Source organism: Ursus arctos, unplaced genomic scaffold (genome assembly GCF_023065955.2).
Source record: "Ursus arctos isolate Adak ecotype North America unplaced genomic scaffold, UrsArc2.0 scaffold_21, whole genome shotgun sequence".
Classification (NCBI taxonomy): domain Eukaryota; kingdom Metazoa; phylum Chordata; class Mammalia; order Carnivora; family Ursidae; genus Ursus; species Ursus arctos.
This window is the reverse complement of record NW_026622886.1, coordinates 19,515,604-19,525,324: the sequence shown is the minus strand read 5'-3', so window position 1 is coordinate 19,525,324 and position 9,721 is coordinate 19,515,604. Positions and strand designations below refer to the sequence as shown.

Sequence of the window (9,721 nt, the reverse complement as noted above, 5' to 3'; positions counted from 1 at the left end):
TGGAAAGAAAAAGAATGCATGCTTTCAACAACGGGGCTTGTGGCCCCAGGTCCTAGAATGGCGAGAAACTGCAGCCATCAGAGCCATTTATACTCCTTGCTGGTAGTATTTTTAAGATGTCTCTTTCTCAGAAAGCGGCGGCAATGAGTTGGGTACTGATCAAAATGCTGTACTGTAGAGTATGTTTAACCCAAACGGCTCGCAAGACGCTCTGCTGCTGATTGTCGCGGCTCTGCGGGACTTAGAGAAGTTACGTGGTTACCAGTGAAGTAAAACTATCTCCAGAACGGAACTGAACTGTTGCTTCTCAGCACAGAACAGCACGGCCACGGCGGGTTCACTGCGGCAGCGAAGACCGCCGCGTTCTGCATCATTCACCGGGAAAATTGTCAGCATGTCCACCACGGAAATCCCCTCCTATGCTGTGAGGGCTTCTGCCAGTTTCTGCAGGTGTTTCTTTGGTAGTACTTTTCCCATTTCCAGCAGGGCGAAGGTTCTTAAAGCACTTCAGGTGGGCAGGGAAAGGGGGAGTGAGGCCTGACTATCTTGGAGCAGAGAGAGCACCTGATGTGCCTTGCCGACCGTCTCCTGTCCGACGTCAGCCTGGGGTCCCAGGCCTTTTCCCTCACTCCTCCACTCTCCCCACGGCCCCGGCTGCCTCCGCCACCCAGCTCATGGGAGAGTATTTACTGCCCACCAGCAGGCAAAGATAATGTCATCCAATTTCACACAAGGAAATTATGAATGGGACGATGACCACTCCGGATACAGACTATGAGAGCCACGGCTGGAATGATAGGATCCTTTAACTGCACAGCAAGCACAGAAACTTGTGTTTCTCTTCTGCTTCCTGCCTCACCCCACCCTCTGCTCCAGCTGCCCGAGCTCCTTCTCCTGCCTTATCCAACAGCACTGGGGAGAACTTGAAGCGCTGTTGAAGAAGCTGGAAACTGGTGGCAGCTGCTCCTTCAAGAGGGTTAGCAAGTGGAGGAAGCCCACTTACCCCCTCCCCCTCCCCCTCCCCAAAGAGTCCAACTAGAGTTGGGGAGCCAGGAGGGGAAGGAAGAAAGGTGATGCAACCAGTTACTCTTCCTGGGCGCTATGGCCCGGAAGGTAGCCAGGGAAGAGACAGAGCTCTTTTTGCAAGGATGCATTGGGGTCCTCAGGAGCCCCCTGGTATACCCCCTGGGTCACCTGCCAGACTCAAGTGTGCGGGTGGTGCCATCCGCTGCCTCAGGAAGCTGGGAGGCATTTGTGCGTACCTAGGAGGCCCCTTCTGAGAAATCATGAACCTACACCCAGGTGTGCAATGATTCAGAAATTCACTGTGCTCTAGAAATTCTCGGTGGCTTTGGGGGCACACCTGGGTGAGTTGGGGAGACCTCAGAGGGTCCAGAGAAAAGAAGTGGGAAAGGATGTGACAGAGGGAGAACGTCTAGGGAATGAAGGGCACCTGGCTCTAAAATTAGAAGGCTGGGCTGGGGAGGGCAGGGTGGAGCACTTAACTTGGGGAACTTTGCAGTCCCACTTGCTGCAAATGATATCGCAGCGTTATTGGGTGACCACAGGTGGCACCTGGCTAGAGCGGGATGTGTAAGCAGCCCTGGAGCTGGCAGGGATTGGAAACTCACCTCTGCTGTTAACCAGCAGGACCCTGGCGAGTTCCAGAACCTCACCGCGATTATTCTCACTACTAAATGGGGATGATGATAATAACAGTCACTAATTAAAAAGGGTTATTAGGGTATTAGATGAGTCTTAACCCATGTGGTAAATTTGGAACAGCACCCGGCACATAGTAAGTGCTCAATAAATGTTAGCCCGGAGCATTAAGGCTAGATGGTGAGTAGAACTTTCTAAGCGCCAGGTCTGGGAGCCTGGGACTCCGTTGCCAAGGGAGATTAGAGAACCTTTTCAAATATGGGAGCTCTGGCCCCGGGGATTGTCCAGACCGGAGTCTCGGCGCCTGCCTTTCCACCACCTCACTCCTCTGACCGGGGGAAACCCAACCCCTGTGGCAGGGACGCCTCGGTCCTTTAAGCCTCCGGCTCGTCAACGTCTCCCGCGCGCCTCCCCAGGGCCTCCCTCCCGCCGCTCCACACCTGTCAGCCGCCCTGCAGCCTCCCTGTGGCCTGAGCCCTGGGCCTCAGCTGCAAATCCTCGGCGCCCTGGGTCCTCGCTCCCTCGAGCCTGGCGCATCCCCCAGCCGCTCTCATAAACAAAACCCGAGCGTTGGAGCAGCCCCGCGGGCGGACGCGCGCGGGAGCCCGCTCGGCGTACTGCTAGCGCGCCCCGGGAGCCCCGGGAGAGCCAAGGGGCGATGGTGGCGGCCGCGGCGGCAACAGCAGGCGGCTCAGCTTTGTTATGAATAGATGAAAGAGGCCACCTACACAGTAACCCAAATTACGAGACCTTCCTCCTCCCTATCTCACCGAATCAAGAGGGGAGGGGAGATGGGCGTGGAGGGAGGGAGGGCGGGCGGGCAGGAGGCGGAGGGCGGAGGAGGAAGAGGATGAGGAAGGGGGCCAGTTGCATCCCACTTTCACAATGGGAAAGTGAAACGCACAAGCGCACCCAACCTCTCCAGCCCTCCCCGCCTGCCTCGCTCCCCTCCGCCCGTCCCCTCCCTTACCCTCCGCGCCTCCCCGCGAGCGCCAGCGCTGCACAGAGGAACTCTCCGGAGAAGCAGGGCGAGGAGGAAGCGGCGCCGAAGCGCGCAGGGCTTGCCGCCGCCGCCACAGCCGCCGCACAGGCTGCCGGAGCGACCCCGCCGCGTGCCGCCCTCCCTGCTCTCCTTCCCGGGCGAGCCGCGGGGATGGGGCGGCCGCGGGAGCCCGAGCGCGCGCAGGAGCCGCCGCCGCCGCCGCCCGCGTCTCCGCGCGCCTGAGCCGCCGTCGCCGCCGCGCGCCCTGCCCGGGGGCGGCCCCCCCAGCCTCATGGAGGTCTCCCGGAGGAAGGCACCGCCGCGCCCCCCGCGCCCCGCCACGCCGCTGCCCCTGCTAGCCTATCTGCTGGCGCTGGCGGCGCCAAGCCGGGGCGCGGACGAGCCCGTGTGGCGGTCGGAGCAAGCCATCGGAGCCATCGCGGCGAGCCGGGAGGACGGCGTGTTCGTGGCGAGCGGCAGCTGCCTGGACCAGCTGGACTACAGCCTGGAGCATAGGCTCTCGCGCCTGTACCGGGACCAAGCGGGCAACTGCACGGAGCCCGTCTCGCTGGCGCCCCCCGCGCGGCCCCGGCCGGGGAGCAGCTTCAGCAAGCTGCTGCTGCCCTACAGCGAGGGGGCGGGCGACCTCCAGGGGCTGCTGCTCACCGGCTGGACCTTCGACCGGGGCGCCTGCGAGGTGCGGCTCCTGGGCAACCTGAGCCACAGCTCCCTGCGCAACGGCACCGAGGTGGTGTCGTGTCACCCGCAGGGCTCGACGGCCGGCGTGGTGTACCGCGCGGGGGACCAGAACCGCTGGTACCTGGCAGTGGCCGCCACCTACGTGTTGCCGGAGCCCGAGACGGCGAGCCGCTGCAACCCGGCGGCGTCCGACCGCGACACCGCCATCGCCCTCAAGGACACGGAGGGACGCAGCCTGGCCACGGAGGAGCTGGGCCGCCTCAAGCTGCGCGGGAGCGCGGGCAGCCTGCACTTCGTGGACGCCTTTCTCTGGAACGGCAGCGTCTACTTCCCCTACTATCCCTACAACTACACAAGCGGCGCCGCCACCGGCTGGCCCAGCATGGTGCGCATCGCGCAGAGCGCCAAGGTGCTGCAGTTCCAGGGCCAGGCGGCCCTCGACTGCGGCCACGGCCACCCCGACGGCCGGCGCCTGCTCCTGTCCTCCAGCCTGGTGGAGGCCCTGGGCGTCTGGGCCGGCGTGTTCAGCGCGGCCACCGGGGAGGGCCAGGACAGGCGCTCCCCCGCCACCACAGCACTCTGCCTCTTCAGGATGAGTGAGATCCAGGAGCGCGCCAAGAGCTGCCCCTGGGACTTCCAGACGGCCGAGCACAACTGCGTAAGTCCTGCCCCCGGGAACCCGGGGGGACTGCTTTTGCTGGGGAGCCGCCGCCGAGGCCGAGCGGGAGGGAGACCCGGTTGCCATTTACCAGGTCCCGGATCCACACAGCCCGGTGGCCGCCGAAGAGCCGTTCTCGTACGGTCTCCGAGACCTCGGGCTACCCTCAAGTACAGCCAGGGGTCCCCAAAGGGAGTGTAAAAAGGAAGGTGGAGAGGGTAGGAGTTTGGCTCAAAACTCTAGTGACTGCATCCAGTGCCATCCTTCTCCAAACGACGCTTGTTTGGGGCTGAGCCTCCGCATGCAGCCTGCCCCCCTCCCTTCTGTAACCGCTTCCCCAGGTGTACGGTTTTAGCAGGCGTGTGGGTTTGACCCTCCTCTCCACGGTTACCAAACAAGGCGCCCTGGGCAGAGAAGCCGGGGAACCTAAAGGGCGCGCTGCCACACCCCAGCCTTTGCGCCCCTCCCCCCAAACCAGCAACACACGTGATGTGGTCAGAAGAGTTGCTAGCCTGCTCAACATGGGTCGGTGCTAGCCTAGAAGAGGGGCTCGCGCTTGGTGGAACAGAACCCTCAGCGTGACCCGGTGGGAGGGGGCGGGGCTGTGGCTCTGCTGGGAGTGCGCTGTGGTCTCCGGGGGGAGAGGCAGGGGAGGCTGAGGTGGCTTTGTGGATAAAAGCTTCAGGCTGGAGGGGACAGCAAGATAAGATGCTGGGATGCCACACAGTTTCTGGGCTCCACACTGGCGGGCTGGACGGTGGGGCTCGGAGGCACCACCCTTGGGTTGTGCCCCACCAGCAAGAGCACAGGGTTCCCCTGGGTTCCCAGGGCAGCCACAGCTTGACTTTGGAGATTGGCAGTTCTTTGACTGGAAAATAAAGCCGCGGTTCAAGAGGGTCCAGTTGATGGGGATTATGGAGCCATTGTGCACTTCTCTGAGGCCGTTTCCCTTCCAAGGCTGCTGGCACATCGACTCCACATATGGCTCCTGAGAGGGGAGCCTGCTGAGAGCCTCCTTTATAACTGGACAGAAATCAAAGAGCAGAAATTAACGGCTACAGGTGTTGCCATTGTTTTGGTATAAAATGCGCCAGAGAGGAAGGGGAGAAGTCTCCACTTGGAAAAGGGGTTGTAGTGATACATTGTTGTGTAAGCATACAGGGGAGCGTTGGCTCTAAGGTATGTTAATATGTGTACAGAAAGACACTCCCACCCCCACCCACCCCTTTTCTCTGCAAAGCACATCTTGCCAAATACTCGCCCTGGTATCCAGGGAGGAAGAAAAAGAAAACGGAGGTCTTTTACGAGGTTCCTTAGATGGTCATTTGCTTCTCCCTCCTTGCCTATCAGTTGTGTGCTGGGACACACACATAATGCCTTCATGTAGTTACTGGTATGTTTTTTTAAAGCGTAAATAACAAACAATGCCCCCTAAATGCCTTCGTCTTGCCGTACGCATATAATATTGAATATGCTTTGATTAGATCTTTATCATCTAAGTTCAAGTTGGGCAGACATCATTGCCTTCTACTCCTCTGTTGAAAGACTTGAATGTACCCCCAAATGTTACTTAGTGCCAAGTTTTAGGCATACTTGGTCTCTGGGGTTAATGACAAGACAGCTCAGAGGCCCACAGCAGGTAATAAGAGTGGAAGTCCAAGCTCAGCCATCTGACAGCTGTGTAGATGTGTGGAGCCAAGACGTTTCTCTTGACTGCGTCTCTGTACCGGTTGGGTCCTGGAGGACTTCGTTCCCTTCCAAACCCAGCAGGCATCCCGAGTGCACTCAGAATCCACGTTTTGGCTCAGGTGTTGCTACTTGCTCTGGGATGAGGAAGGGAAGGGGCGGTAGGAGAGCTGTTTATCCATCTTCTTGGGGGCTTCTGGGAGAGAGCTGGCCCTTGGAAATCAAGCCAGGTATAAATACGTGCTGCCAAAAATCTGGAATTGGAAAAATAAATAATTAAAGAGGTCCCTCCACAGCCTTTCTTGCTGCTGTTATTTATCAAGAATTCCCAGTGTGCTCAGAGCTGTGTATTCTGAAAGACAGGGTCCCTACCCCCTGAGCTTGTCATCCAAGTTAAATAATATACTCTGGTTCAAACAATAGCATGTCATGGCTGCACAGGTGGGAGCTTGGAGTTTTGCTTTTTTTTTTTCCTTTCATTTAAGTAAATTCCGTGCTGCTAGTATGCATTAAAAAGCCTTAATGGAAGCGAATTTCAAGAGGGGTTTGAATGAAAAAAAAAAAAAAGGTGGTAGTTTTGATGAAAAAGCTGACAATTTTTCTAACCTATTAAATAGGCAGATAAGATACTTAATTCAACAGATATTTGTTTGATGCCTGCTTCCGTAAGCAATGCGCTGTGCCGGGTGCTACTGATCTTGCCACTGAAAGGACAATAGCAGGTTGCAGCCCCATCTAATGGGGTCACAGGATCAGGGTGCCCCTGGTTGTCACTCAGAACAATGATGTCAGTTGATTGCATTTGTTCTGCATTGTATTTTCAGGTTTTGAATGCATTTTGGAAAAGGCATGCTGGATTACAGGTGCCTAAAACAAGAGACTGACTTGAAACGCTCTAGAGGGAGTCTCAATAGATTCCAACAGCGATTCCCGCAGAGCAGACACAGGAATTTTATAGTAATCCATAGGCAGTGAGGCACGAGCGGCTGGATTTGCTGGCCTTCTCCTTTCCTACTAGATGGCTCTCTCCTCTTTCCATCTTCAGTCAACCACGGGTAGCAAAGTGACAGGAGTGACTGGGTTGTGTTTTCTCCTTTCTTGGCTCTCATGTCAGTTGCTTCTGCTGAGGATTAATTTATGAGGCGCTTGTGCAATGAGTGTGCACCCAGCCATCTACACGCTGGGTCGTTACTTTTTCTGCCTTGCCACCCACTTTGAATCGCTTTCACAACTGGAGCAGGTTAGCTTCAGCCTGCACCCATGCCCCGGCCACTGATTTCTGTAGACCCTTTCTCTGACAAGCCTATGAAGTATTTGTACAGCACTTCCAGTGTATTATTTCTTCTGAGCCCCTGATCAAGTCGGGAGGTGATTCTTTGAGGTACAGTCCCGTTTACCTGATGAGGAAGCTCAAGATAAGTAACTTGCTCAAGATAACAAAATAAGCGCCTGGGCCTTCCAGAGTAAACTCAGGTCTTGAAATGTCTACTTCTGTATTCTTTCCACTACTCTAGCGCTTTTCAGACTTTCCCTTGAAAGTCCTCATTAAAGAGGCTGCAACCAACCTCCCCTACAATGTGCGGTTGAGGCTGGAGGGTGCCCCTTGAAGTGTTTTAAAACCTCATGTGATTCCCCACCCCATTCTGTTCCATAACCTATCTGTGTGCTTGGGTTAATATAGAAAAAGGCTTTAAATTAGGTACAAGTTCATTACCTTCCTCCCCCCCTGAACTCCTGCTGTCCTTGCACACCAATGCACTCCGAGAAAAGTGGACCCAGGTTTCAAAGTCGGGTTGTTCCGCAGTGGTTTGCCTGCCATCGTTGCCTGTGGTCTACAAGTGGCATCCACCCCCTCCATAGACCCCGAGGGTGGCGTGTTTTTCATAACTGTCGGCTAATAGGATGGGCGCTTGTAGTTCATTCTACCCCTTGCGGGGAGACACATCCCTTTCTTCCACGCTCCCATAATTCCAAGGCCTGTCATGCAAACAACCACAAAAACACTCACATGCTCCCCAGCAGACAGTAACCCAAGATTCTTCTAGCTGTTGTGTGCAGAAGCCTCGTGTGTTGCCTCTTGACCTCAAAATCCACAGTCTTCCTGTGATGTTTATTCCTCCTTTAGTTTCTCTTATGATCCTGTCTAGCCATTTTGCAATCTAAAGACGAGATGGTGAATTTTACCCCTTTACACACAGCTGAAATGCAAGGGTAGATCTCAAAAAAACCCAACGCCCACTTAGAGGGAAAAAGCAATCGTAGCTACTACCTACTGGGTAGTTACAATGGCCATGCTTTGTGCTAAGCACTTGACGTGCCTTATTTTCGGTTGATTCTCACCGTCATCCTCTGGGGCAAGGACTGTAGTTGCTACTATGATTTTATAGGTGAGAAAATTGAGGACTGGAGAGCTTTGGTTAGGTTCCACAGCTGCTAAATGGCAGAAGATTGAGAACATGGGTGGTCTGGCTTGTGGACCCGAGCTTTGAAGCCACCGCCATGGACAGTCCGGCACGTGGATGTTGGGTTCTGGTGTCCGTCCTACCTTGTGTGGAGCAAGTCAGGCCCTTGTCACTGCTCTGGAAAGATCATCTGTGTGTGGACAGTAGAAGTGATGGAACAGAGAATCCATGACTGTGAACAGGTTTTCTGGGTTTGCAGATTGACGCCCGAGAGTTCAGACGCTAAGAGGGTTTTAGCTCCACAGCTGTCACCTTTTAGACCGCTTTGGCGTTCTTTATGTTAAGGCTCACAAACGACCTCTGAGAGACCAACGAGGCCTCAAGGGGCTGCTTGCAGTCTTTGTTCTTGGACACAACCTAGCTCACGTCCTGAATCCAGAGGTCTCGGCCTGTTAAGTCTGGGTTACAGGTCTTCTTGTCTTTATTGGCAACCACAATTAAAATGCAGGCCCCAGAAGGTCAGGAACCGGTAACGTGTTGTTCTCTGTTAACCCAGAGTACCCAGCATGGTATCTGGCGTGTAGCTGGGACTTGAGAAATATTTGTGGAATGAATAAATGCAGGTCTTCCAGCATCATGTTGGAAATATTTTCTGTGCTTAGTGGCAACATTTTCCTGAGTCTGGCCACTTCATACTCCCTTAACCATTGGCTTTTTCTTAATGTCTGATGTGTCAGGACCTCTTTCTTCCTGAGTCCCAGGCTATCTGGCATCCTCCACCCCTCCAGCTCTTCCCAGAAATCCCCATTTATTGGAAGAGCCAGGCTTCTGGTCTTACCAATCTGGGAGTTAACTTTGACCGTAGAAACCCAGCATGGTTGGAATTTCTATGGTATAATTTCATAACATGCGTGATCATGCTTTTCAGTGACAGGAGGAAAGGGCTTTATGTTGTAGGGCAATGGGTCTCAAAGCCTGGTCTCTGGACCAACAGCATCAGATCAGCATCGCCTGGGAACTTGTTAAAAATGCACATTCTTGGGCCCCACATCAGACTTACTAAATCAGAAACTGAGTGGGTAGTATTTTCATTTTCTTTGGGTAAATACCCAGTATTCCAGTGGAATTACTGGATCCCATGGCAATTCTATTTTTAACTTTTTTGAGGAACCACCATACTATTTTCCACAGTGGCTGCACCAATTTGCATTCCCACCAACAGTACAGAAGTGCTGCTTTTTCTCCACATCCTCACCAACACCTGTTGTTTCTTGTGTTGATTTTAGCCATTCCGACAGGTGTGAGGTGATAGCTCATTGTGGTTTTGATTTGCATTTCCCTGATGATGAGTGACGGTGAGCATCTTCTCATGTGTCTGTTACACTCCTTATACTCTTCTAATTGCTCAAAGCAAATACCTAGAAAACCTTCTAAAGCCTTTCCATTTTTGAGCTTGTAGTCAGAGTCTCAGGAACCCAAAGGTCACAGTTTAATTAGTTCCTCCCCTCTCGTATACAGCAGTCTATTTGCAATTCATTCCAGGATGTGGGGGGGGATTTCCAGAGTCTTCCACCCTCCTGTACATGAGAACCAGCTCCACACCTTAAAATTCTCTGAGGATCTACTCTTTAG

General features: G+C 54.5%; 1 protein-coding gene across 1 annotated transcript in view; it reads left to right on the top strand.

Moving 5' to 3' along the window:
- The first annotated feature begins 2,900 nt into the window (after nucleotides 1–2,900).
- PLXNC1 (plexin C1) overlaps nucleotides 2,901–9,721 on the top strand; it is a 142,391-nt gene continuing 135,570 nt past the window's right edge. The window contains exon 1 of the mRNA XM_026499885.4: nucleotides 2,901–4,001. Coding sequence (XP_026355670.1) covers nucleotides 2,937–4,001 — 1,065 coding nt within the window. The 5' untranslated portion in view covers nucleotides 2,901–2,936. The remainder of the gene's footprint in view (nucleotides 4,002–9,721) is intronic.